Here is a 27,580-nt window from a genome sequence, read left to right as displayed (position 1 = left end):
CCGCGGGCTCAGGCAATCCACTCACCTCAGCCTCCCAAAGGCACGGGATTACAGGCTGAGCCACCAAGCCCGGCGGATAATCATTTTTTTAAGGTCTTAGAACAGTGTCCCGCATGCAGAAGTACAATAGATGGGTTAAATGATTTTCAGGTCTTTACTTTAACCCTCAGTCTCCCTAAACCCTGAAATATCACCATCCTTCTGCACCAGAGTAAAGTGTATAAAAATTCTCAAGGCTTCTTTCCACTTGACACACACGAGAAATGCTTTGAAAGTGACTTATCATTTGCTTCACTTTTCATCACTGCTCCATATGCAAACAGATCCAGGGAACCTTAGCTCAAGCTTCTCAAATCCCAGATGGGCTCTAATTTGTTATGTTGGAGGGAAAAAAAAAATCTGTCCTAGCAGATGCACGAGGACTGTTTTGTTAGTCACATCTGCTACCTTCCTACTTTTCAGCATTAAACTTCTTTATTTTTTGCAAGCTCTACAGAGCTTAATTCTAAAATGCAAAAGCAGAATGATGAGGCAACTGTTTCCCACCTTGCCAGAGATGTTTTCCTTCTCCGAATGAAGAGTCACGAGGTTTATACATTTGGAGAGGAGAGCTTCCTTTCTCACAAAGAGCTACAGCCTGCAGACTGGGAAGGGTAGCCTCCAGTAGACATCAGAAGCAGGCACGTTGAGGGAGGGAACGCTTTATGCCAAATGAGTTCGGCTAAGCATACATATTCAACAGTTTATAGGAGGAGCTATGAATATTCACAAAGGAGACGCAGACGTGTGTAGTAAGCACACACGCATGTTACATATGTCCCATATTCACTTTGGAGTAAGGGCTAAAGGCATTAAAATTAGGTGCTATATGTCAAAATGTGAAATGGAGGACACAGAAGCATCCTGTGTGCCACCTCTGTAACCCAGCCAGAACTGGCCATGGTTGGTGGTCTCTTAACAGGAAGAAATGCTGGTCAGTGTAAATCAGTGATGGAGCAAGTCTTTTGAAAGGGCTGGTTTCTGTTTAACTCTTAGGAAAGAAAGCTCAATGCCTTCCTTAATGTGCTTGACCTTCCATCCCATCTTTCCTGGAAACTCAGTTTTTAAGTTTATCTGGGGTTCCCCTGGTCATAGACTGGATCTGTACAGTTGGTTGGAGAGCTTAGGGTTTTTTTTAAATTTCTCACTTCTTTATCTAAATGGTGTCTGGAGTTTACATGGAATCACACACCATGGTGTGTGGAGGAGTCTGACAGAACTGAAATGGGGGTGGCAGACGTTGCTTGGTGCCCCCCAACTTCTGCTCACTTCTTCCACATGATTGAGTGTGGTTGGATAACTTGACCACTAAGCCAGAGACTCCATTTCTCAACCTGCTGTGCAGCTTAGTGTGGTCATGTGACTAAGTGCACCTCCTACTCCCTTCCAGAGTGCAAGTGGAGGTGATAGGTTCCGCTACTGAGTCTGGCCTTAAGACATTGAGCTCCTCCCTGCTCTTTACCTTCCTGTGAGCTGTTACCCATGCAGATGAGGGTGATACCTTGTGTGATGGCAAAGCAACAAGATGGACAGGACCTGGGTCCCTGATTGACCATGTGGAGCAGAGCAGCCCCATCACCAAGGACCCCGCATGTGAGGACTCTTATTTGAGAAAAAATAAGCTTTTGTGTGCCTTAAGTCACTTGTATGACTGGCCATTTTGCTATAGCAGTTTAGCCTTCATTCTAACTAATACAAAGGCCATGTGGTCCATTACCTTCTTCTTTTTTTTTATTGTAGAGACGAGGTCTTACCATGTTGCCCAGGTTGGTCTTGAACCTGCAGGCTCAGGCAATCCACTCGTTTTGGCCTCCCAAAGTGCTGGGATTATGGATTGAACCACCAAGCCCGGTCCCATTACCTTCTGTAGTCTACACATGTGGAAACTGATTACTTGGGCAACCCCCTCCTCCCAAATCCCATACTTAGCTGCAAAACCAGGTCTAGAATCCAGTCTCTCACCTCATAGGTCTGTGCTCTCTCCCTTTAACATGGACATTATGTTTAGTGTTTGGCGACAGGCTTGTGTCACTTCAGCTCTTTGAAAGTATCCACCAGCTGGGCTTTGTGGCTCAGCCTGTAATCCCAGCGCTTTGGGAGGCTGAGATGAGAGGATTGCCTGAACCCGCGGGTTCGAGACCCGCCTGGGTAACTTGGTGAGACCTCATCTCTACAATAAATCAAAAATTAACTGGGCATGGTAGCACTGTAGTTTCAGCTACTTGGAAGGTTGAGGCGGAAGGATTGCCAGAGCCCAGCAGATCGAGGCTGCAGTGGCCAGGAGCAGCTACTGCACTCCAGTCTGGGTGACAGAGTGAGACTCCAACTCAAAAAAAAAAAAAATTTTAAAAAAAGTATCCACCTGATGCTTGGCACATAGTGCCTACTTGATGCTGGGGAAGAGGACACCAGTCAGGATCTTATCAGGAGAGAGAAATCACACAATGATTTGAATAGGGAACATTTATATATGTAATCAGTAACTATAACAGGATTGGGGTAAGAGGAATTGACTGGTAAGAAGTAAAAAAAACACTAAAGAATATATGAGTCAGGTGCAATGGCTCATGCCTATAATCCTAGCACTTTGGGATGCCAAGGCAAGAGTGTTGCTTGAGCCCAGGAGTTTAAGACTAGCCTAGAGATCACAGCGATACCCTGTCTCTACAAAAAAATTTTTTTAATTAGCCATGTCTCACAGAAGGCTGAGGCAGAAGGATCACCTGAGCCCAGGAGATCATGACTGCTGTGAGCTGTGATCATGCTACTGCATTCCATCCTGGTTGACAGAGTGAGACTCTGACTCAAAAAATAAAGTAAAATAAAGAACATATGGATAAAAGATATGAGGAACAGCCATTACCCTAAGGACTGGAATGATGCACTAAGAGAAGAGGTCTCCCAGAACAGAGACCCAGGTCTTATTGGGGAGGGTACGGCTGTGGTTAGTAGAATGGCAAGGGTGTGGCTGTGGTATCATGCTGGTGGAACTTGCCAGAAATGAACCTTCCAGGGTAACAGGGAGAGCTATCCATGGAAAAATGTCTCACTGGAGGTATTCTGCTATGAAGCCACTTGAGGGGCTTATAAGGGAAGCTGCTGGCCACACAAAGAATAATAAGCATACAATTTTCATGGACATCCAGAGCACATTTATGTTTAACCAACAATCAACTTTTGCTCATATTTTTTGTTTTCTTTAGAGAGCAATTTTTTAAAAAAACTATGTGATTCATCTCAAAATATGACTTAAAAATATACATCCATTTTTAATATTGGGTCATAAAAACAAGGAAAAAAACACAAAATCAAGGCTCTAGCTCAGCAATTTGGGAGAACTTTGGTCAGCAGCTGCATTCATTTTCTATTGCTGCATGTCAAAGTGTCATATGCTGAGCAACAGAATTCATATTCATTCTCTCACATTTTCCATGGGAGTAAAGTCCAAGCATGGGTTAGCTGGGTCCTCTGCTCACCTGGCAGAGGCACCTCATCAAGGAGTGAACTGAGGCTTCAACCTCATGGGAGGCTCAGGGCTCACTTCCTGGTCATCCAGTTTTCTAGCAGAATTCAGTTCCTGGTATTGTAGAACTGAGGTCCTGTTTCTTGGCTGGTGTCCAACTGGAGGTCATGCTCTACTTCTAAAGGCTACCCTCAGGTCCTCACCCTCTGGTCCCTCACAGTGACAGCTCACTTCATCAAAGCCAGCAGGAGAATCCCTCTCTAGCCTGTGACCACTGAGTCATATCATGGAACACAGACAAGGAAGTAACTGTCCCATTATATGCACAAGTCTACACACATTCAGGGAAGGAGATTGTCTGGGGCTTGTACATGAGGGTGTGGAATCTTGGAAGCCATCTTGGAATTCTTCCTGCCACAGAAACTCAAAGAAAGGCTGTGAAAATTAGAAAATGTATCTACAGCAGGTTTATCTTTTCTCCATTCTAGAACTCTCTCTGATCCTCTAAATGAGCCAGAATTTCTTCACTGTTCTTCAATTTCTGTCATCCTCAACCTCTCCCCACCTCTGAAATCTTTAAAAGACTTTCTTCTTTGAGATCAGAAGAAAACCAATTCCACATTTTGCTCCAGGTTAACCCAGAGCTCTGCTCCATTTATGATGCTCCCTTCATACAGTTTGCAAGAAAAGAGGTGATAGGTGTGTTCATTTCCTAGGACCACTGTCATAAATTACTATAAACTTAGTGACTTAAAACAACAATTTACTTTCTCACAGTTCTGGGGACAAAAAATCCAAAACGAAGGTGTCAGCAGAACCACATTCCCTCTGACGGTTCTGGAGGAGGATCCTTCCTTGCCTTTTACAGCTTCTGGTGACTCACTTCTGCCTCTGCCTCCATGTGCCTGCATCTCAAATTTCCCTCTGACTTTCTCTTATAAGAACACCAGTTATTGGTATAGTTATTGGTAAGGATCCAGGATGCTCTCATCTCAAGGTCCTTAAATTAATTACCTCTGCAAAGACCCTTTCTCCAAGCAAGGATATATTCATAGGTTCCAGAATTAAGACTTGGACATATCTTTCTGGGAGCCACTATTCAACCAATTAACATGGGGAAACGATTGATTTAGAAATCAGGTTACATCAATTGCAAAGACCAGATATTCATTCACCTTGAGCCTTCTTAAGCATGGCAGAAGACCTGCTAAGTGAGTCTAACTAAATTGAGAGCCGAGGTGGTGCTGTCCTTACCAGTAGAAGCAGGATCCCAGTCCCTGCCACCCGCCTCTCCTCTCCGTGTCACCCCTCTTAGACAGGCTCCATACTGGGCCTCACAGCAGACTGGAAGAACCAGGTGGGCAGGCCCACTGTTCGATGTTGGACTGTAATTTTTCTCTTCATCATCATCTATCTATGATAATAATTTCCACGTGATATCACTGTTTTGAAGAGTACATGGGTTAATGTACTGAGAGCAGGCAAAATTCTAAATGGCTCTCAAATTTCCATCCTCTGGGAGAACACACCCTGTATAATCTACTCTCCTTGAGGGTCTGGCACATAGGTTGAACTATAACCAGCCATTTGAGAAATGAAAAATTATGAGTAACTAACATGTCTCAACATAATAGTGTCACATGAGTTAGCTGCCACCTCCAACTCAAGATCCACATTCTAATAGCTCCTCAGTCCCGCCCCTCCAGCTCTAGGCCGAAAAGCCCAGGGAAGGTTCTGATTGGTTGACTGTTGGCCATGTGCCAACTTTCTTGGGCAAATCACTGTGGCCAGTGGGGAGAGTTATGATTGGTCTAGCCTAGATCATGCACATCTCCTATTGGCTACACCCCACGCCCGAAGAACTCCAACACCATTCTCATTCATGATTGGTTGATGGATGAACTGAACACCTCATAACGGCTCAGGTAAAAATCAAATAGTAGAAAAAAGTTACAGAATGAAAAGTAGGACGACTTTGCCTCCTTGGAAATTTCTACCAGTTTTTTTTTGTGTATCAGTCCAGAAATAATGCATGTATCTATAAGTGTGCATATAAATACGTAGAGATAGAGACACAAACACTGCCTACCCCACTTTTTACACCAAGGGTCACATGCTGGATATTTTGCTCTCTCTCTTCAAAGAGAGGGGCAGACATGGGAACAACTGTTGGATGTGGAGACCTGAGAAGGACGAAGTTGTGAGATTGGGGGGGTTGGGGGGGTGATCATGGGGCAGGGGGAGGACCCGGCTGCTCTTGGTGTCTTAGTTCTGGGCCAGATCCTTCTAAAGGGGGTTCATTCTATGACAGCAGACTACCTCATGGGGTTCTGGTGAACCAAGAAATAATTCTACAAAGCGACATAATGGAGTTGGGTTTTTCACTGCATTTGGGAGGCAGGGTCTGAGCCCATTTCATTCTTCAGATGCTAAGGCACAAAGCTCCAGGGCTACAAGCATGTCAGGGACTATGAAAAATGTTTAAGACTCGAGAAAAAAAATCATTGGCTGCAAATTATGGCAATAATGAATTCAGCCTCAGTACATGATTAATTTATATGTTCATTCTTCATTAATTGTTAAATTGACTGTAAACAAAAGTCTCACTATATCTGAAAACCGTTTGTACGTTAGAGTCTCTCACGTTGCCAGAATTCACAAGTATGCTGGTGATTTGCCAAGACATAACAGCGAATCATAAGTTAAACGGGAGACTTGTGGCTAAGTCATTTCAAGAGTAAAATTATTGCCCAGCCCCACCGCCCCAGATCTCCGTCGCGCCAGGTGACCACTCATTTTCAGAGTCCCCCCTGCTTCCAACTTTTCTCTTTCTTACACAACATAAACACCAACAGAAGGAAAAAAATATAGAGATGAAAAATACGGAAGCCGACACAGTTACGTTGAAACCAGGTAAGTCACTGGTTGCTACTGCGTGAACAAGAACTTCAGACATGTATTTCCATGGGACAATCCATTCCTGAAGTGCCAAGACCAAAGTCACCAAGGGCTGATGTTTATCTTGTGGCTCTTCCAATCCGGCTTCCTCTCCACCCACCACCCTCACCCCTGCCCCACTCCTCTGGCACAATGCTTCCCTGCAACTAAGGAAAAGTAGATATTTTGCAAGCTTACACCCTACAAATGCCAGAGATTTTTTTAAAATGTGCAGTCTCCATCATTGTCCAAGTCTATTTTTTTTTATTTTATTTACTCATTTATTTTTTGAGTTGGAGTCTCACTCTGTTGTCTAGGCTGGCATGCAGTGCCACACTCACAGCTACTGCAGCCACGACCTGCTGGACTCAGGTGATCCTCCCACCTTAGCCTTCCAAGTAGCAGGCAATTTTTTTTTTAATTGTAGAGAGGAGATCTTACTACGTTGCCCAGGCTGGTCTTGAGCTCCTGGGCGCAGGCAATCCTTTTGTCTCTGCCTCCCAAAATGCTGGGAATTCAGGTTCAGCCACCGTGCCCAGCCATAGAGTCTATTTTTAAGGTCACTTTAATTATAAAAATTGTCTTTGCAACCCAGATGGGTCCCCCTTTCTGCGTGGTAGCAAATCCTGGCTTCTCATACCAGAGCCTCTCCAGACGCCATTAAGGTCCTCATGGTCCCCCTCCCCACCGTTTCTTCTGGACTCTTTCAATGCTATTTTGTTCAAAAATAGGTCCCCAGGGTGAGACAATCAACCTAGGGGGACAGTCACCTGAACAATTTATTTTATCCAATACCTTGGTCAGCTCATGATATTTGCAACAAAGCTCGTAGCTACTAAACCATCTGAGTCACCCCCTAAAGATGATGATCCAATGGAAAGCTCAACATCCTATGGCTATTTCAACAGGAAATACCTGCTGGGTATGAAGGAGAATATAGATGACCCAATCTTGTAGCAGGAAGAGTCAAAGTCGGCTGAGGATAGAGAAAGTGTTCTCCCGAAGGAGACAAACCCTCTGTTTGCATGGAGCATGCTGGGATTAAGTATCTGGACAATGAAGAGTAAACCAGCGGGTTTGGGCTCACAGAGGCATGGTCCCTTCTCAAGTGCTGGAACAAGACTAAATGGGACCGAGGAGGGCCTCCCTTTATGCTTTAATAATTACAAAATTAACTTATCTTCCACCCTTGACGGAGCCCAGCTTCTAGGTACGTGGAGTCAACCTGGTGGGGACAGGCCCTGGGGTGAAGCTGAGCTGAGCATGACCAGGAGCCAGAGGAAGGCCCTAAATCGTGTTGGGGGAATGGGGGGATAGAGTGCCAAGCAGGAGAGTTGATGCATGAGCAGATCTAAGGGGTGTGCTTCCGTGTCCCTTGCTGGGACTACAGTGGGCCAGCGTTAAGGGGACAGGACTGGAGTGAACCTCCACTCCCAGCTCTGCAACAGATCCAGAATCCACTCTAAAGAGCTTCTGGAAACCCTGGGTCTGGCTGTTCAGATGAGTGTTTACACTCAGAAATAGGATTTGCGTTTTGAGCACCACTCTGAGATGACTCAGGGGTCCAGATAGTGTCAACTAGACAAAGGTCAGTCGTGTTTCTTTGTCAAGATCTTTTTGTTTGAACTTCAGGGACCTCAATTGCTAAGTCAGGCCAAAACAATTTTGGGGGCTGGAAAAAAATGTGGTGTGGGCCAAACGGTGTACCCCGACCCCAAAATCTAGATGTTAAAGTCTCAACCCCCAGTAACTCAGGGTGGTTTTAATTGGAGATAGGATCTTTATTTATTTATTTTTATTTTATTTTTTTCGTCAGAGTCTCACTGTGTTGCCCAGGCTGAAGTGCAGTGGCACAATCACAGCTACCACAGGCTCGACCTGCTGGGCTCAGGCAATCCTTCCTTCTTCCCCTTCCAAGTAGCTGGGACTACAGGTTTGTGCCACCACATCTGGTTATTTATTTATTTATTGTAGAGATGAGGTCTCACCATGTTGTCCAGACTAGCCTCAAACTCCTGGGCTCAGGCAATCCTCTTGCCTTGGCCTCCCAGTGCTGGGGTTACAGGTGTGAGCCACCTAGAGATAGGATCTTTTATTTAAAAGGTAGTTAAACTGAGGTCATCGGGGTGAACCCTAAAACAATACGACTAGTGTCCTATGAAGAAGAAATTAGGACACAGAGTAGCTCAGAGGGAAGACCACTGAAGATGCAAGGAGAAGACAGCTGTCTAGAAGCCAAGGAGCAAGGCCTCGGGAGAAACCGGCCCTGCTGACACCTTGATCTTGCTGCCTCCAGAGCAATGAGAAGATAGATGTTTTGTTGTTGGGGCAGCCCTGGCAGACTCCTACAGAATGCGATTTCCAGTTCTTAACAAAGTCATCCCTAAGACCTATTTCTTGAGACAAAAGCCTTTTTCTTTTCTTTCTTTTTTTTTTTTTTTTTTTGAGTTGGAGGCTTGCTCTGTCACCCAGGCTGGAATGCAGTGGCATGCTCATGGCCACTGCAGCCTCGGCCTGCTGGGCTCACATGATCCTTCTGCCTCAGCCTTCCAAGTAGCTGGAGCTAAAGGTGCGCACTCCCATGCCCGGCTAATTTTTTTTATTTATTGTAGAAATGAGGTCTCACCCAAGTTGCCTGGCCTGGTCTTAAATCCCTGAGCTCAGGCAATCCTCTTGTCTTGGCCTCCCAAAGTGCTGGGATTACAGGCTTGAGCCACCGTGCCCGTCCCTACAAAAGCCTTTTCAAGGGACGAATGCCAGGGCCTGTCCACCTGCAGGGGTTTGTTTAACATACCCATGCTGTAGCGTGTATCACACTTCATTCTTTTTGTTAATGAAACACCACATGCCTTTTTGGGAGGGTAAACAAATGCCCCCTGAATTATATTTTATGAACTCAGACGTTCATGTCAGCGTTTGCTTGCAATCACAATCGTCCATGCTAGGTCTTACAGAACTTCCATCCACATGCATCTCCCGGGCCAGGTGATGCTTTGCTGCCAGCTGCGCTGAGCCAGTCAGGCTGGGCAGCAGTTTGATGTAGTTCTGTGGTGCATGTGAGTAGCCTTCAGTGATCTGAGGTGACAGGGGCTTCATGTCCCCTCCCATGACCTCCTGAAAAGGCAGTTACTATGAAAGCAAGACTCAGCTGGGCTCGGTGGCTCAGCCTGTAATCCCGTGCCTTTGGGAGGCTGAGGTGAGTGGATTGCCTGAGCCCGCGGGTTCGAGACCTCATCTCTACAATAAATCAAAAAAATCAGCTGGGCATGGTAGCGCATGCCTGTAATTCCGGCTACTCGGAAGGCTGAGGCGGAAGGATCGCCGGAGCCCAGCAGGTCGAGGCTGCGGTGGCCGGAAGCGGCCACTGCACTCCAGTCTGGGCGACAGAGTGAGACTCCAACTCAAAAAATAAAAATTAAAAAAAAAAAAATAAATTTAAAAAAAAAGAAAAGAAAGTAAGACTCACCCAAATCCTGCCAAATGGAAAGACACTCAGCAGGTGCACCCCAGGCATCACGCAAGCTGTTCCTCTACACTCTGCAGGGGACACTCTCAGTCCTTGGACCCCTGGCTAGGTGTCTTGTGTGAGGAGTTGTTTCCCAGGCAGACACTGCAGTCTCGTGGCCCGAGCCTTAGCCCTCTGGCTAATCTGAAATGTATGCACTGGCATTTTAAAGACTTTATGAGGAGAAAGCAAATAAAGGCACTTGGGTGCTTATTTCTGTTCAGGTGGACCAAGTGCTGGTCTACATTGCTGTCCAGTATGCCAGCCATGGGCACTGTGTCCCTGGGACCCACCTTTCAGAGAGGTGATCAAACCCCAGCTCACAAGGCTCTTCAGGGAGTCTGGTTGGTTAGCAGAGAGCACAGAGCAAGTCCACTTGCATTACTGCTGGTCACCAGTTTTGTTTTGTTTTTTAGAAGCAGGGTCTCACTCTATTGCCCAGGCTAGAGTGCAGTGCCATGATCATAGCTCACTGTAGGCTCAAACTCCTGGGCTCAAGTAGCCTACCCACCTCAGCTTCCTGAGAAGCTGGGACCACAGGCATGCGACACCATGTTTGACTAATTTTTTTGAATTTTTTATGAAGACTAGGTCTCACTATGTTATCCAGGCTGGTCTTGGACTCCTGGCCTCAAATAATCCTCTTGCCTCAGTTTTCCAAAATGCTGAGACTAAAGATGTGGGCCACCATGCCTGGCCGTAGTCACCAGTTTTGAATTAAGAAAAAGAAAAGCCACTTTTCAAGCTACCCGTCTCCCCCATCCCCTTGCTTGACAGTCTCCAAGCAGATTATTCTACTAACAGAGGTTATTTTACTGCCATGGATTTCTTACACTGAAAGTCCTTTCAAGACACAGTGAGGAGCAGTAGTGAAGTCAGCCCCACGAAGCATCTGTCATACTAAACTTCCGTGACAAGAAAACCCACACCACGGATGAGTGTGGTTAATGACAAGCTGTATTTGGTGCCAAGGCTTTCAAAAACTCCATTTTGACATTAAAACATGTTCTTCTCTGTATTAATGGCCTATGTCTTCAGAGTTGTTGAGGGTTTTTCTAAATATGTCTCCTTGGAAAGAAGAAATCTGACAGTCCTATCAAGCCATTCTTTCTAAATTGGAAACAGAGAAAGACACTTATTACTAATTTCTCATTGCCACACTTAGGAACACTTTTATAAAATGCAATATAACTTAAAAGGTCTCCCTTAAAAAACTGATTTTTTATGGTCTCTCACTGGTAATTCTGACCTTCAAAAACAAAGCATTCTATTTTCTTGTACCAAATGATCAAAAATGTACGTGTGTTTCTAGGAGGAAAGGCCAGTACTATATTCATAGCTTTTTTCCTTTGTGACGATTTGCGGTCTCGGGAAAGGGGTGGAAGTGCAGGCTGCTGAGCAGGGTTCAAGTTCACGGACGGCTGGACACGTGCATCTGGATGAGGAGGGCTCACCGTGTCCCAGGGCGGCTGGATCAGGTGGAGTAACAGGGTTGGTGAGGGGGCTGCTCCCTGGCAGGGCCAGGCAGCAGAGGGACAAGCAGATGGGTGGAAATGGGGTGGGGGGGGCAGGGGGAGAGCTGAGGACAAAGTCCCAGATCCCCTGTGTGACTGCAGATGCTCAAGGCACGGGGCTTGGGAGCTGCCACTTTCCACAGGGAGGGGAGGGTTGGAGCATCTAGGGGCGACAGCGAGGAAGGAAAAACAGGATGACAGAGCCCGGCGGTGTAGCCCAGGGCAGGTGACTTAGAGGGGATGTGAGTATGAAGACAGAGGAGAGCAGATGGCTTGGAAGGGACAAGGGGACAGGAGGGCCGAGACCTGTGAGGAGCCCGCCCTGTGGCAGGAAGCGAGGCCGGCGGTGGTGTGGGCTCCGGGCACTGCTTTCTGCATCCCAGATGGCACCACAGGTGTTAGAAAGGACAGGAGGAGGGTCGAGAGTCTGGGTGGTGATGACAGGCCTGGTGGGCTCGGGCCTCTAGGGCACCGAGGCAGTGTGTATGTCCTGCCCCAGGGACCAGCCCCACCACTGTCTGGCCCCATTCCTGGCTCTGTGGTCTGCTGTCTCAGAATCTGCATGTCTGGTGTCTGCCACAGGGTGGAACTCTGCAGGTCAGGGCATGACCTTCTCTGTGACCGCAACGCCACACTGTACCAGAGTTTGGCACAGAGCAGGTGCTCAACAAACCGTACTAAGGGCAAACAGCTCCACGTGGGGGCAGGCAGGGACAGGTGGTCACGTGCACCTGGGGGCGGTGGCCTGGGGGAGGTGCTTGCTGGGAAGACCTGGGCAGTCTCGTCTCTCCTGGACTGTGGTCTGGGGGAGCCTGGCTCTCTCCTGCCCCTACACCATGAACGCCCTTCCCTCCTTCTCCCCAGCTGCCTCTCCTGCATTGTCACAGCCCAGGGACCTTCCCTCGGAGGGTATCACCTCAGCTTGCTACTGCTGTCCCCCTGGCCACTTTTCCTGTGTCCCCACAGGTGGTACAGAGCACATGTTTGGTGACCGATAACTGTTTCAGGATGAGCAAATAAAACACTTGGGCAGGATGGAAGAGGTGTGCTCCTTTCTACACTGAGGCTAGTCTTTAAAGGGAGGATTCCTCAATCTTTAAAAAAAAAACGTTATGTGTGGGTTGGGCTCGGTGGCTCAGGCTATAATCCCAGCACTTTAGGAGGCTGAGGCGAGTGGATTGCCTGAGCCCGTGGGTTCAAGATCAGCCCGGACAACTTGGTGAGACCTCATCTCTACAATAAATCAAAAATCAGCTGAGCATGGCAGCACACGCCCATTTCCGGTTACTTGGAAGGCTGAGGTGGGAAGATTGCCGGAGCCCAGCAGGTCTATGCTGGAGTGACCATGAGCATGGGCGATGGAGTGAAACTCCAACTCAAAAAACAACAACAACAAAAACCCAGGGCAATGTGTTCAAATGTTAGTACCAAGTCACTCTTCAAGGCAGCGCCAGCCTTAAATCGCGTAGTCTAGTGCAGACACAGCATACACATACAACGTATCCCATGCCATGCAGCAAGTTTATCACATTAAGAACTGTGTGAGTGATGCTGATGACATCTTCAGCCTTCTGCAGGTGACACTGCGTCCGTGGCACTGCAGTCAGGCTGTCCTCTGATGGCCACTGAATTTCTATGTTTCATTGTAGAGAAATAAATTCTATTTCTTTTTTTTTTTTTTTTTAAGTCGGAGTCTTACTCTGTCACCCAGGTTGGAGTGTGGTGGCATGATCATGGCTCACTGAAGCCTCAACTTCCTGGGCAAAGGTGATCTTCCTGCCTCAGTCTTCCAAGTAGCAGGAACTACAGGTGCACGCCAATAATTTTTTTTATTTTTTGTAGACACAGGGTCTCACTATATTGCCCAGGCTGGTCTCAAACTCCTAGACTCAAGCAATCCTCCCACCTAGGCCTATCAAAGTGCTGGGATTACAGGTGTGAGCCACCATGCCCGGCCTAACACACGACAATTTAAAACCGCTGGTAGCAACCCGAGAAGGAAAGGCTGCCTCCTGAGGTGCTGCTTGCTTTCATTGTTGCTTTTGGATAGCAACTCCACTTACCTCTCAAACATAACACTTGTGTCTTTACCTTCTACCAAAGGCAAGACGAGTTGGAAGAAAGTTAAGAGCAACATGGTGTAGTGAAATCTGTGTTTGGTATCTGCCCTGTTTCCTGGCATGCAACCCCTAAGACCTTGGAATCTCCAGAGTGAGGGTCTTCCTATGCTGAAGACTGACCGGTGGCCGCCGCCCCTTGGTGCCTCCAGGATGGGGCTGGTCACCAGAAAGACCACAGCAGGAACAGACGGGTGGGACTTTCTGCTCAGCCCTAGCCTTGGGGGAGCGGAGAGGGGCGAAGGCCACTCATGGCCAGTGATTTAATCCATCATGCTTTTCCAGTGAAGTCTCCATAAACGGCCCAAGAACAGGGCATAGAGACCTCTGAGCACGTGGAGTGTGTGGGAACAAGAGCAGGTACTCACCCATGTGCCCCAACTCCAGAGGCAGAAGCCTCACCTTCCAGGCCTCACCCTGTGTATCTCTGTTTATTTGCATCTTTTAAAATATCCCTTGTAATTAACCAGCAAATGTAAGTTAGTGTTCCCTTGAGCTCTATAAGCTGCTCTAGCAAACCTGTCAATCCTAAGGAGGGGATCGTGGGAACCCTGACTCACAGACGGTTGTTTAGAAACAAAGACAAAACACCACCGGGGGCCTATGGCTGGTGTCAGAAGTGAGAGGGGACAGTGTTGGGGACTGAGCCCTCAACCTACGGGATCTGATATTATCTCCAGGTAGATGGTGTTGGAATTGAATGCGAGGACACCCAGCGGGGGCCCGCTGCAGAATTGATGGCTTGCTTTTTGGTAGGGAACCCCCCCTCAACATCTGGTCACAGAAGTCTTCTGTGTTGACTGTCATTGTGGGGTGAGAGCAGAGGAAAAACTGAGTTTCTCCCAAGGGGAGAGGCGAGAGAAGGGAACGCCTCCCCAGATGGCACAGCTCAATCCACCCACACTTACATGTTCTCCTTCAGCATGGCGAGGTAGGACTCTGTCTCTGAGTCAGGGAGGTCCGGGTCCAAGCTGGACAAGTACTGGTAGACATAGGAGAACGTCTCAAACGGAATGCGGGCGGGCCCGCCCTCGGGGTCCGCAGTGAGGATCTCACACAGGTGCTTCATGGCGGTGTTTAGAGACTAGAGATGGAGTGGGGGGGAACAGTTACTCTCGGAGGTTGGACAATTTAAAGCAGATGCACTGTAAGCAAAATAGACCCATGAGCATATTTTTGGAAATTCTCCAGAAAGCATGTCCTCCATCTAAGATGAACCTACAAATTGCCACTGTGAAAAATAAAAAGGTTTGAACAGGATGCGATTGGCCAGAAAAAAATTTTAGTTCGCAGATTTTTTTTTTCTATTAAGATGGGAATGACTGTTACAAACCAGAGAAAGCATTCGTGTCTTTATTTTTACCTTTTTTTGAAGACCACATATCTTGTTATTTATTTATTTAGAGATGAGGTCTTGCTCTGTCGCCCAGGTTGGAGTGCAATAGCATGATCATAGCTCACAGCAGACACAAACTCCTGGGCTCAAGCGATCCTCCCACCTCAGCCTCCCAAGTAGCTGGAACTACAGTCTCGTGCCACTTCGCCCAGCTATATATATACATATTTTGCAGAGATGAGGTCTCACTACGTTGTCCAGGTTGGTCTTGAACTCCTGGCCTCAAGCCATCCTCCTGTCTTGGCCTTCCAAAGTGCTGAGATGACAGGCAGGCACCAGCACAGCATGCCTAGCCGTATCAATGTCTTTAAAGAAGGACTTCCTAAGCCAATGAAGAACTGTGCAGCCCCACCTGGCCCAGAGACATACCCAGGGCCGGACGTGCCCAGAAACGGAGTGAACTCTGTTAACCTGCACCCGTGGAGGGCAGGGAGACCCTGTGTGTTGCCAACGCTCCTGTCTACCCAGATACCGGGGGCTCCGTCCTGCCCCCATCCTTGCTCACCCAGAAGGCTCTGGCCTTGCCTCAGTTCCTGGAAAGCACCAGGCCCTTCTCCCCGGTGGACAGGGCACCCCCATCATGGTCTTTCCCGATGCCTGGTCCATCCTGGACAGCAGCCCCACCCTCCACTTTGGCTCTCAGTGCCCATCCTCAGGGCAGGAGCAGCTGGAAGAGTGGACTTGCTACCAACCGAGATGGGGGGCTCAGGGCAGCAAGTTCCAGAGAGAAGACGAAGGGCTCAGTTTTGAGTGGCTGCAGGTGCCATGTCGGTCTGGCAGCACTGGAAACGTCGACTAAGGTGGACGCTCAGGCCTGGAGTTCAAGCAAGGGGCTTGGGCTGGGGACTCTGCGCTCGGGGGTGTTGCCCACAGTCTGGGGGGATTTACAGACCAGCGCCTGGTGGGGTCACCAGGAAGGAGCTCAGAGTATAGGCTCTGAGAGCTACAGAGATGAGTCAGGAGGGAGAGGACAACAGGGAGGCCAGGGAGGGGAGGGCATTGATGTGAGTGAAGGAAAGCATCCCCAGGGGGAGAGAGCCATCCGCGTGCCAGGCCACACAGGGAAGGCCAAGAACAACTTGCTAGACTTTCGGCCAAGCCCAGGGCATGTGACAGTGTTGTGCTGGGACCAGCTGTTGGGTTTCCGGGAACACTGCAAGCCAGAGAACCTCAGCTGGCAGCCTGCAGGCAGCCATAGTGGGAGTATTTACACCATATTAAATGGCAAGCATCACAGAGAATCCTCCCCCAGGGAGCAGGCACTGCATATTTGCCGGCTGGGGGCTGTAAGGGTACAGCAAGTTGCCACATGCAGTAGCCTCGCGGTATGAGCAGGATTCTCCGGGCAGCTGGGGCTAAGCTTTGGAGGAGGGAACAGCAGGAAAAAGCCAATGGTGGGACATGCACAGAGCACGGTGCCCACAGGGAGCTGCTGGGGAAGTCATGCCCAGGCCTGGCTGAGTGGACAGAACTGTGCTGGGACATAGATCCCACGTCCCCAGCATGCAAAGGCTTGGGCTGGCCCCAGGGTGCAACCTGAAATGAGCAGCTCACACGGAGCCACGTGTGTGCAAACACGGCTAACAGCCAGAGTGGACAGAGACCTGCTGGGTGCCAGTCACCGACTGCGAGTCTGGCCAGGTGTCTCCTCTGTTCCTCACGGTACCCACACAGGGTGAGGACTGCCCCCACCCTCAGCTCACAGCTGAGGACGGCAGGGCCCCGTGAGGCTCAGCAACTGCCCAAGGTGGTCGGCCCAGACTGGAGCACAGCAGGTGGGCCTCTGACCTCATCCAGGCCACAACCACCACCGCTGGAAGCCCCAAAGGAGTCCAAGGTGGGGCTGCCATCCTATTCCAGGATTTGGACACTCCACTGGAGGACATGAAGGTCTACCCTGAACTCACCCCCCATCCTTACCCATTGGGACGTGCTTGTATGTGCATGAAGCAGGCCTGTGGGCAGTTCCTTCCATTTTCCCTTTGGAAGTCCACTGCCCGGAGTCGCCGGTGTTAGTGGCCAGCTGCAATGCTGTGGAGGGTGGATGCACAGGCAGCTCCAAGGGCTGATGTGACACTCTGACTGGAAACACTGATGTCACTGCTCTGAGAGAGGACTTGCCCAGAGTCAAGGTGTGCACTTCATAAGCCACGTTCCCTGCTTGGGACTTTCAAAGACATGTTGTGTTGGAATTTACTTTTAAACCCAATGCAAATGGCAGTTAGTGAGCACCACGCAGGGCCTCAGGAAGGATGCATCAGGGAAGCCAGGCATCGGCAGATGAGCAGGCAGATGTGATCTGCACAATGGCCGTTCCAGGCTTCAGAGGAAGAGGCATTTAGGGAGAAGACTTATCAAAACATCCCAGCATCACTGCAAGGCGTGATGACACCGCCAATCTCAGCTCCCGACAGTGAGGTCTGCAGCAGGTTTTGTATACAGAAGGATTCACGAGGCAACCTGCTTGATCTCGTGCTGAGAACTACGTTTCTTTTAAACAAACCCCTCAGTTCCAAAGGGCTGGGAGTGACCACTGCTTGCACACTTGCCACTGTTCCCCCCCCTCGGCACATGCGCCTGTGCTGACCTCTGCCGTTGCCGGTTTATTCTCACATGTGTAATGTGCGCCGATGGGGGTGATGAAAGCTGCACTGTCTTTAACAAGTATGCACACCTGGTCCCTAGTCTGAAATTAAGGCGGAAGCGTGTGAAAACAAAGACCTGCGGGCACTTAACCATTTTCTGAGCGTTCTGAGTGGGCCGATGCTGTGGGATTTTTCACAGGTTCAGAATCGTAGCTGCCCTTGTGAGGACACACACGGCCCCGGAGGGCAGAGTTGCCTCCCACCTCCCCGAGGACCCCTCTCCACTGGTGTGGACATGGAAACACGAATCACAACGAAGCAGGTCCCGCTTGCTGGGCGTGGCTAGCCTGTGCTCAGTAGACTGGACTTGGTGGAGCAGGGCTGAGGACCCAGCGCTGCACCCATGAGGACCTGGGAGCCTTGTCAGCTTATCCCACCGGCCTCCTCGGCTTTCTACTTGGAAACACATTTCTGGGATTTGCAGTCGGCGGGCAGTCAGGGCAGGAGGCCCTGAATTAGAAAGAGTCTGATGAGGAGGTTGGGATCCGGTCCTTGAGGGAAGCCACACTACAGACTAGATGCCACCAATGGCACTGTCCAGGACATGGGTGGAGGGGCCACAGGGCCAGCTTCATCCCACTTGTGAGACTTTCTAGTGGGCCGGCCAAGGTTGATCAGCTGAGTAGAGCCCACCTCTCCTCTTTGCCACAGAGGGAGACACACGCGCGCCAGGGGACTGGCAGTGGGCCACGGGAGCTCAGGTGCCAGCAGCTCCCGCCTCTTCAGGGACCATTTAGTAGACACTCCTGGGGCCTGAGGCTCACATTCATGCTGGGCAGTTCTTTTATTTTCCTTTTTTCTTTTCTTTTTCTTTTTTTTTTTTTGAGTGAAAGTCTCACTCTTGTCACCCGGGTTGGAGTGCAGTGGCACGATCATGGCTCACTGCAGCCTCGACCTCCCAGGTTCAGGTGATCCTCCTGCCTCAGCCTCCTGAGTAGCCGGGACTACAGGCTTGTATCACCACTCAGCTAATTTTCTAACTTTTGTAGAGACCAGAACTCGCTGCGTTTCCCAGGCTGGTCTCGACTTCCTGGGCTCAAGGAATCCTCCCGCCTCGGTCTCCCAAAGTGCTGGGATTACAGGGATGAGCCACTGCACCTGTCCTGTATCTTTCACAGGCTGCAGGGAATACCTGAAAGGATTTTGGTAGGGGGAAGCAAGCTAGGACATAGTCTCTGTCATCGGGACAGGCGGCTGCCCCATTGAGCCAAAGGGACACTGCAATGGGTCAAAGACACCCAACCAACCTGCTGCGGCACAGCTGGACAGGCGACGTCTTAAGAACTCCAAAGGATGTGTGGTTGGGAGGCTGACATGGAATGATTATTAGGGGATGGGTCACGTTAGGGCACAAAATGATATTCACACTACTCTGTGGGGGCCGTTATTCTCAGACAGGACAGTACAGGCATGAACTCCAAGGTGGTCCTCCAGTGCAGCCACATGGAGGGGTCCTTTCCGGTCCCACTGCCAACCAAGCTACTTGCTGTGACCGACTCAGCCTGTCCCCGTTTTAGCACACCAGCCTACAATCCGGCAAGCAGTATCTTCCCCAGAGGGCTGTGAGGAGGATCAAAGAGAACACACAGGGGTCCTGAACATCCCGCACACTGTAGGAACCTGGAACTGACGCCCACGGTAAGCGCTGTGTTCAGATGGAAAATGGTATCCGACACGCATATATTGTGACTATAAATGGAGAGAGATGCTCCCACGACTAATAAAGTTAAAATGCATTTGAAAGCCTAATTAAAGCCATCGTTTTGCTGTTTGTTTTTTATCATTATGGACTGCCTCTATCAGTGTGTATATGGGGGTGCTTAAAAAAATTTTGATCCAGGGCATTAATGCTTAGACTCGTTAACGCTGTTGCACAAACGTAAGGATATGAGTCACAATGTATAAATGTGGTCATTTCACCGGGCAAGCCTGCCAAGACCGAGAGACAGCCAGAAAGAAAGACTGAGGGACACCCAGATGGCACTCAGTATCCACCTTCACCGGCCTGCAGCCCACAGCTGTGTTCACTAGAGCAGCGGTCTGGGCTTCAAGGATGTAACAGAGCGTCAGCTCCAAGAGTCAAGGGAGGTCTGCCTATTATCACTCCGCAACCGTCAGCACTTAGAACAGAGACTGGCACAAAGCAGTGCTCAGTAAACAACTGTGAAATGAAGAAACGAATGAGTGATATGTGGAAATACAAGCATAAGTTCCCAGTCTTTTAAGAGACTTCATACTCAATTAATCTTACTAGATGATTTCTAAGAGAAGTTAAGGAGCATGGGGTATACACCTGCCACAGGCCACACGGATGCCAGGGACGTAGGTGGCAGGAATGAGATCTATTATGTTCAAGCCGACAGTAATTAGATCCCAGTTTTATGGTTCTCTATGAGGGAAAAAAAAAAAACCCAAGCAGGCAGTAATCCATCACAAATTTCTTCTCCTCTCATTTCATGTCTTCATTCCTCCTTTTGGAAGGTGTTTTTTTAAAGACATAAAAATAAACGAATGCCATGATGCCAAACTACATGAAGACGCACCCCTTGAGTTCGCAGCTTCATGTGCTTACTCCACCAAGCTGCCCACGACCCAGATGGCATCGGCCACATGCATGTCCACACCAAGGCCCAGTTGGCCTAGGTGCCTCCCTGTCTGCCCAATACCCAAGATGGGTATTTGAACCCATGCTCAGCATGTTGCTGGGCTGCGGAAGGCCCCAAGCAGAGCAGGCACCGCCAGCAGCAACACAGACCCCAGGCGAGTTCATGTTCCTCCTGCAGAGGAGAGGATCAGCTTTCACACTTAAACCTGACCCCTGAGTCTAGAGCTGCTGGACCAAGGCAGAGGATGGTCGTTGACTTCCTACCACCAGGGAGGAGTCACAAGCCAACATGGCACCCTATTGCCAGAGCTGACTCAAGTTAGGGGACTGGCAGGAGCCCACGGCGGCCTGCAGTAGGCTTCCTGGTTAAATGTATTCTCTATGGAGAAAGTAACGTGTCATAGGAATCATAGGAAGAAAACAAAAGGCGGCGTGTTGTTTGAGAGGTCTCTTCCCCAGGGTTCAGTTTAGAGATGAAGCTCTATCCTTGAGAAAATGTCTCCATCTAGCGTCACACATTGTACATGGACACGAGTCCTCATTCTCCAAAAAGAGATTCAGTTTTATTATAAATCTAGTGCTTAGTTTTCAAGATTAGGAAGGTGGAAATTACAGAGCTAGGCCCTGAAACACGAATTATCCTATTCTTCTTCATTATTGTTTAAATATAAATTTGACAATTGAGAGGCAGAAACTATAAACATTAATTCAAATATTAGATATTAACTTTACATTATTAAAATGTTTATTTCAGCTAAGCAAGGTGGCTCACAACTGTAATCCCAGCACTTTGGGAGGCTGAGGCAGGAGGATTGCTTGAGGCCAGAAGTTTGAGACCAGCCTATAACATAGTGAGACCTCATCTCTACAAAAAACATAAAAAATTGGCCAGGCATGGCGGTGCACACCTGTAGTCCCAGATACTTGGGAGGCTGAGGTGGAAGTCAAGGTTGCGGTGAGCCCAGGAAGTCAAGGTTGCGGTGAGCCGTGATTGTGTCACTGTACGCCAGCCTGGGAGACAGATTGAGACTTCCACTCAAAACAAGCAAACAACAACAACAAAAACCCCTTGATTTCACTGAATTCCAGATGAACAAAGTGACATAAAAATGCCTCCAGACCCGCGGGTTCGAGACCCGCCTGGGCAACTTGGCAAGCCCTCATCTCTACAATAAATCAAAAATTAGCCGGGCGTGGTAGCACACGCCTGTAGTTCCAGCTACTTGGAAGGCTGAGGCGGAAGGATCACTGGAGCCCAGCAGGTCGAGGCTGCAGTGGCCGGAAGAGGCCACTGCACTCCAGTCTGGGTGACAGAGTGAGACTCCAACTCAAAAAAGAAAAAAAATGCCTCCAGAAATTAAATGTATTTTTGACTTTCTCCTTCCCAACAACACCTCAAGATGCCGCACCGCAATGCCATCTGTACCTGACTTTGCCACTGGAGGGTGCTTGGTCTGCCAGGGTCCAGGCCTTGGCACAATGTGCCGAGGGTTGGCGGGAAACACTTGCGTTGCCTTTGGGCCGTGACACAACAAAACTGCCGCCGCAGCCGCCAGCCTGACACCCGACTTCCCTGAGGTTACAGCCTCTCAGTGGGGCCATCAACAGAACCGGGAAATCAGGAAATGGCGCTGTATTCACACGGCAGACAGGACACAGCAGAGGCAGTGAGTGAACCACACAACCCGCGACAACATGGATTTGTAAACACAGCAATATAATTTGGAAGGACAAAGATACAGAAGATTACTAACAACATCGTTATCCTCCATCAAATCAGACCCCACTAAAACTCCATAATGCGTGTCTCGGGGAATAGCCAAAAGCAGGGGTCCTCAAACTACGGGCCCGCGGGCCACATGCGGCCCGCCGCGGACATTTATCCGGCCCACGGGTGTTTTTGCCGCTGCCTGTCCTGCCTAGCAGCCGACTTGACTTGTCCGGCCTGCAGTGCGCATGTGTGGAATGTGCGTCCCACTCTCCGACTCCCCTCTTTCTCTCTGTCTCTCGACTCCTCCTCTCAGTCTCGGGCAGGGGTAAGTTTGTTGATTTAACTCTACTTGTTCTTCATTTTAAATATTGTATTTGTTCCCGTTTTGTTTTTTCACTTCAAAATAAGATATGTGCAGTGTGCATAGGAGTTTGTTCATAGTTTTTTTTTTAAACTATAGTCCGCCCCTCCAACGGTCTGAGGGAGAGTGAACTGGCCCCCTGTTTTAAACGTTTGAGGACCCCTGGCCAAAAGCATCTTTTCAAGGGCAAGGGGATGGGAGGAGGCATGGGATTCAGGCTGGTCCTCATGTCAGGCTGATAGGCAGGGGGGCAGGACCGGAGGAGGACACAGGTAACTGGAAGTCACTGTCAGTGTGTCAGTGACCATGCTGGGTAGGCTCATGGGTGTCTACTATATCAAGTAATTTAAAAAAAAATTAAAATGGAATGAAAGAGGCTTATGCATGGGCCAAAGATAAGTGCATGCCATGATTATCAGAAAGGTTCGTTGTGTATTCCGGGGCCACAGACAGAAGGGAGGATGTGGAATGAACGTGTTCATCTATGTAGGAGAGGGAGCTAGGCCTCTTTTCTCCATCCTCTGTCTTCATAAGCTTAACACAGGTGAGAAGAGAGATGAGATTTGCAAGGAAGTTCTGGCCACATCGTCCCAGCTCCAATCCCTCCCTCCCTTGCCCCCCTCACCTCCCAGGCTCCCCGTGTAAATTGGAGGACCATCATGTCGTATCCCTAAGGCATTTGGATTATACATTAACATCAGCAAAGCTGCCCTGCATCTGTTAGTTATTAACAATAAATTTTAACTAAAGTACAAAATCATTTTATGTCTCTTTTCACAGATGAGCAAAACAGATATTATCAGTTTACAAACTGATGTATAATTTGAAAAAGTCAAACTCAGTGGCTCACACCTGTAATTCCAGTACTTTGGGAGGGGGAGGTGAGAGGATTGCCTGAGCCCAGGGGTTTAAGACCAGTCTGGGGGCAACCTGACGAAATCTCATCTCTACAATAAAAATCAAAAAATTAGCTGGGCATGATGGCATGCACCTGTAGTCCCAGCTACAGGGTAGGGATTGCCTGAGCCCAGCTGGTGGAGACTTCGGGTGTCCGTGAGCATGCCACTGTACTCCAGCCTGGGCAACAGTGAGACCCTGACTCCAAAAATAAAGGGTATGTGTATCTTTCATCAATTGTTAATGTCTTTTAAATTGAGGTATTCATAAGTATTTAATTTCTGTAAATCAAAATAACTAAGCCTGAAAACATAACAGGCCTTTATGGGGAAAAAATGTATTTCTAAGACAAAAGTAAAGTGTTTTCTTCAGTTATTGAAACCACAATTACTTTTACACTAGGCCCATGGCTACACAGAATTACTAAGCTGCCATTTATAGGTACGTACCCCACCGAGCATGCTGCAGCCAAGCGCTAAAAATTTTATCCACTCAATTATGTTTTCATGAGGATCCAATTCTAAGAGAGCTTTGAATTTTTCTACTGGCAGGCATAGATTTTTCCACTTGTGCTTAAGATCCGCTAATTCCACGTATTGCATGTGGTTGCACTGTTTAGAAAACAGAGTATGACACAATTTATGTAAGTTGTTAAAGCCCATGAGACAATACAATGGCTTGAGAATACTTAGACATACCCCAAGTAACCCGCCCCATGGGGGAAAGGTGAGCTTTCGTGTTCAGGACAGTGAGTGGCATCAACCCCAGGGAGGGGCGGGCACACAGGGCAGCCCTGCTTTGTCATTGCATTATGGGAGGTACAGTGAATGGGAGGTGAAGGAGACCCCGGCCAGCTGGCTGGTGGCATTGACCCTCTATACCTGCTTGTGCAAAACTTTAAGGAGCCCTTGAGTCAGGCCTGTGTCTGTCTTCTGGGTGGCCACGGGCAATTCGAGTCTGTCCTTTATAGGAAGTGGCTCTCCTCTGGACAAAGCTGAAAAATATCTAATCACAGCAGACATCCTGAAGACACATCAACACACAAGAAGCACCTTATGCACGCAGTTTCTTAAATGACCCTAGGAAGCAACGGTGGTTCAGAGGGAGATCCCTCAAGTCCATTGACCCGGGCTCCCTCTGCTCAGTTCTCTGTCATCAGTTATCTGTCTGAAAAGGGGGGACAATGTGAGTCCCTGTCTTATGGCTCTGTGGTCTCACTGCCTTTTAAGGTGCTTGCCTTCAAGCCTCTCTGCATGTTCAACTCCAAGGCTGCCCAGGAACACGCAGGCCACAGATTTCTATGTTGGGAATGGCAGGTACTGCCCTCTCCCCACCCCTTCCACTTTTCCTGCCTAGTATTTTGCCTCTTACCGCTCCTTTCTGGGACATTGATATGGCTACTTATGTCAGGGGCAAGAGGAGACACAAAACCAGTCGGGGCAGTAAGTCAAGAAGGAGCAGGAAGGCCTTCCTGCTGGTTCTCTAGCAGGTTACTTTCATGTGCATCCGGGTTTTCTGTCCCCTTTCCTCCTAGGCCACCTCCTCTTCTTGGAATACCCTCCCCCTTTCCCTGGCCCCCGTCTCCACCTATGAGATCTTTCACAGACTGTCATCCTCTGTGCAACTTTCCTGACCCTTCGTTTCTGCCCTTACCAAGTTCCCCTAGCTCGAGCTACTTAAGAATATCTCTCCCTAACAGACTCTGTCCCGTGAGAGTGAGGATGGGTTTGAGCCTATTACATACACACTGCCTCATGATTAAGACCAGGGTTCTCTCTGAAACTCAAACATTGTTCTTGAAAGAAATTAGTAGCATGGAGCATTCAGAACGTTCTTGAGAAGGCTTTAAGAGGAAAGCTTGAAATCCTTGTCTCTAAGGTAACTTGTCTTAAAAAGTAAAGCACTTGTCTATAGAGTACAAATAAACTCGTGCAAATCCTGACTATTTTTTATTTAGGCGTGAATCATGCTTAACACCAGAGGACGGATATATATATCCCTGTCTGAAAATCCTGGCTCTGAAGATGGAGAAAAGGGCCAGGAGCCAAGGAGCACAAGGAAAAGGCAGAGAAGTGAACTGGATTCTCCTGAGAGCCACTGTAAGGTGCAAAGCCCAGGCAACATCTTGACTTTAGCCCTAGTGAAACTGATTTTGGATTTTTGGCTTCCAGAACTATAAGACTATATGTCTGTTGCTTTAAACCATCAACGTTTGTGGTAATTTGTGAAAGCAGCCAAAGGAAACTAATTTACCTTGGTTATATAGTTTAGAGACAGTCAGCAAAATCTGACATGTTGGTGACTAAAATATTTATTTTAAATTCACACACCTATACTGACTCTTATCATCCTCAAAGTAAGCGTTTACCCTTTGTCTGTTTACTGAAAAGGTGCAAAGAACTCTCCTATAAAATCAAAGTGATTTTAACCCTTCTGACATATGTTGACTTGTAACTTTAAGATTATGAATATCTGTTCTTGGAAAGGGTTAGAATGCTTGTGGCAAGAAACTGAGAAGGTGCATTTGCTGTAGGTTTAACTTAACGTTGGCAGTTTTGGGAAGGTGACTTCAGTATGATCTCAGGCATTCAGGTTCTAATAAACTTAACCAGTAAATACATGATTCTGGGAAGATGATCTGAGAACGAGGAACGTAGCTACGAGATTCCTCTTTGCAAAAATAATTTCACAAATAAAGTGATGGTAATAATGCGATTTTTAAAAAACGCAACGCGGAAACTTGTCCAATGCACCTGCTTTGTAAGTTTTAGTCCGTCTTCACATCACTCTTACACGTTTCTCTATAATAAGCATTTTGCAACCATTTCTGGTCAATACACTGAAATGGGTCCTAGATCGACACTGAGGTACAGATGTCACCAATGCGAAGGGGGAAACTCTTGCCTCTCTAAGGATGCTAAGCGTCGCGTGGGGCCCCGGTCCGGAAGGAGGACTCGCTGGGCCGGCCGCTCCCCGGGGCGCTTACCCCGCGGACCACCGCAGCACGTCGGTGGGCTGAGTGCGGATGGCAGCCTTGGTGAACTGCTTCAGGATGTCCGGCAGCTCCGGGGGGATGGGGATCTGCTGCGCGCAGAACATGGCGTCGGGAAGCGGCATCGCTCTGGCCGACGGGACCCGGGGAAGGGGGCTGCGGCGAAGAAGGTGGCCCGTCGGCTCGCGGCTCGGGGGAGCCCCACCGCGGCGGAGCCCCACCGCGGCGGAGCTCGAGGCCACGACCGCCCGCCCTCCCCCGGGGCTGGGGCTGGCTTCGCGGGGTCTCTTACCGGCTCCGATTCGGGCTCCTAGGGAAATGGGGGTCCAACCGCCCTCTAGGGACGCCCCAGGCAGGCTAGCTCGCGAGCGCCCGCCGCCCGCCGCGAAGGTTTACTCCGCGGTATCCAGGCAACCGGGACGCGCGCGGGCCCCGCCCCTTTCCGCCGCTCTCGCGCTCGCGCTCGGGCTGGGGCTGCGGGGGGCGGGGCGGTCGCCGGGCGTGTCCGGGCGGTGCTGCGCGTGCGCAGTCTGGCTCCGAAAAAGCTCGCGCCGCTCTCTGGTTGTCGAGTGGCGCGAGCTGAATGTTTCACTTAGAAATGGGCCTTCGGATCGACTCTCCGCAGCCGAAGGGGAGCGGCAGATTCACAAAAAGATGTCCTCGTCTGCTTGCTCTGGCTACGGGAGGCTGAGAAACGATGTGCCTCGGGTCCTCTAGGAAGGCAGCCTTGGAAATGATGGGGCCGATGGGCGGAGGCAGCACGAGCCCGCGGAAGGAGTCGCCTGCTCCTTTCTGCCTGGTTCTTCCTGCACGGACCTCGCAGCCTTCCCAGAGGGCTCGGGCATCATGCCTCTGCTCGTGAATGTTTCCTTGCCCACGCCGTACCTTAGTGGACCTCACTTCTTCAGACATGCCTTTAGAAGCCGCTTGCACAGTGGAGCAGTTTCCAGCTAAAACAAGATTCTACCCAACTTGTTTTCCTAAGATAGGGTGCTTGAGCCAATCTGACTAGCTCTAGGTGGAAACAAATCACGACTTCCGATAACATAGCTTGAGTTGAAGGGTAGAAGAAACTTCGATTCTGGCGGATGCTGACCAGGGTAGCATGCAAGATGTGAACCTTGGTTAGGGGGTAGACTGGCTGGTGTGAGATGTGAACCTTGGTTAGGGACATCCTGGCTGGGGCAAGGTGTGAACCTTGGTGAGAGGTATCCTGACTGGTGCAAGATATGATCCTTGGTGAGAGGGTATCCTGGCTGGTATGAGGTGCGAACCTTGATAAGGGGCATCCTGACTGGTATGAGGTGTGAACCTTGGTTAGAGGTTTCCTGGCTGGGACGAGGTGTAATCTCGGTTGGGGGTGTCCCGGCTGGCTGCTGCAGCTGCCCACGGCACCCA

At 49.2% G+C, this 27,580-nt stretch overlaps 1 protein-coding gene across 2 annotated transcripts; it reads right to left on the bottom strand.

Annotated features, from left to right (window-relative positions):
* Positions 1-10,986: 10,986 nt before the first annotated feature.
* On the bottom strand, positions 10,987-26,320 carry ROPN1L (rhophilin associated tail protein 1 like). 2 transcript variants are annotated; one of them, XM_021707423.1, is made up of 6 exons: positions 26,177-26,320; positions 24,072-24,195; positions 23,640-23,801; positions 14,484-14,659; positions 13,305-13,313; positions 11,000-11,054 (listed from the first exon to the last, which is right to left on the bottom strand). In XM_021707423.1, the coding sequence occupies exons 1-6, from the start codon at positions 26,305-26,307 to the stop codon at positions 11,000-11,002; spliced, it is 657 nt and encodes a 218-aa protein (XP_021563098.1). In that variant the 5' UTR covers positions 26,308-26,320. The 2 variants fall into 2 exon arrangements, with proteins under 2 accessions (XP_008072969.1, XP_021563098.1); XM_008074778.2 differs by lacking the exon at positions 13,305-13,313 and having other exon boundaries at positions 10,987-11,054.
* Between the last annotated feature and the right edge of the window lie 1,260 nt (positions 26,321-27,580).

The sequence above is a fragment of the Carlito syrichta genome, unplaced genomic scaffold (genome assembly GCF_000164805.1).
Source record: "Carlito syrichta isolate Samal-C Ts95f unplaced genomic scaffold, Tarsius_syrichta-2.0.1 Scaffold317641, whole genome shotgun sequence".
Classification (NCBI taxonomy): Eukaryota; Metazoa; Chordata; class Mammalia; order Primates; family Tarsiidae; genus Carlito; species Carlito syrichta.
Note: the sequence above shows the minus strand (reverse complement) of the source record. Positions and strands in the feature narration are given on the sequence as shown.

Excerpts from the sequence above, each read along its gene's own strand:
- ROPN1L (XM_021707423.1), bottom strand. The coding sequence starts at position 26,307 with ATGCCGCTTCCCGACGCCATGTTCTGCGCGCAGCAGATCCCCATCCCC. Across the intron at positions 23,802-24,071 it reads TTAAAGTTTTGCACAAGCAG|TGCAACCACATGCAATACGT; the intron begins GTATAGAGGGTC and ends TTTTCTAAACAG. Across the intron at positions 14,660-23,639 it reads GCTGCAGCATGCTCGGTGGG|TCTCTAAACACCGCCATGAA; the intron begins GTACGTACCTAT and ends CTCCATCTCTAG.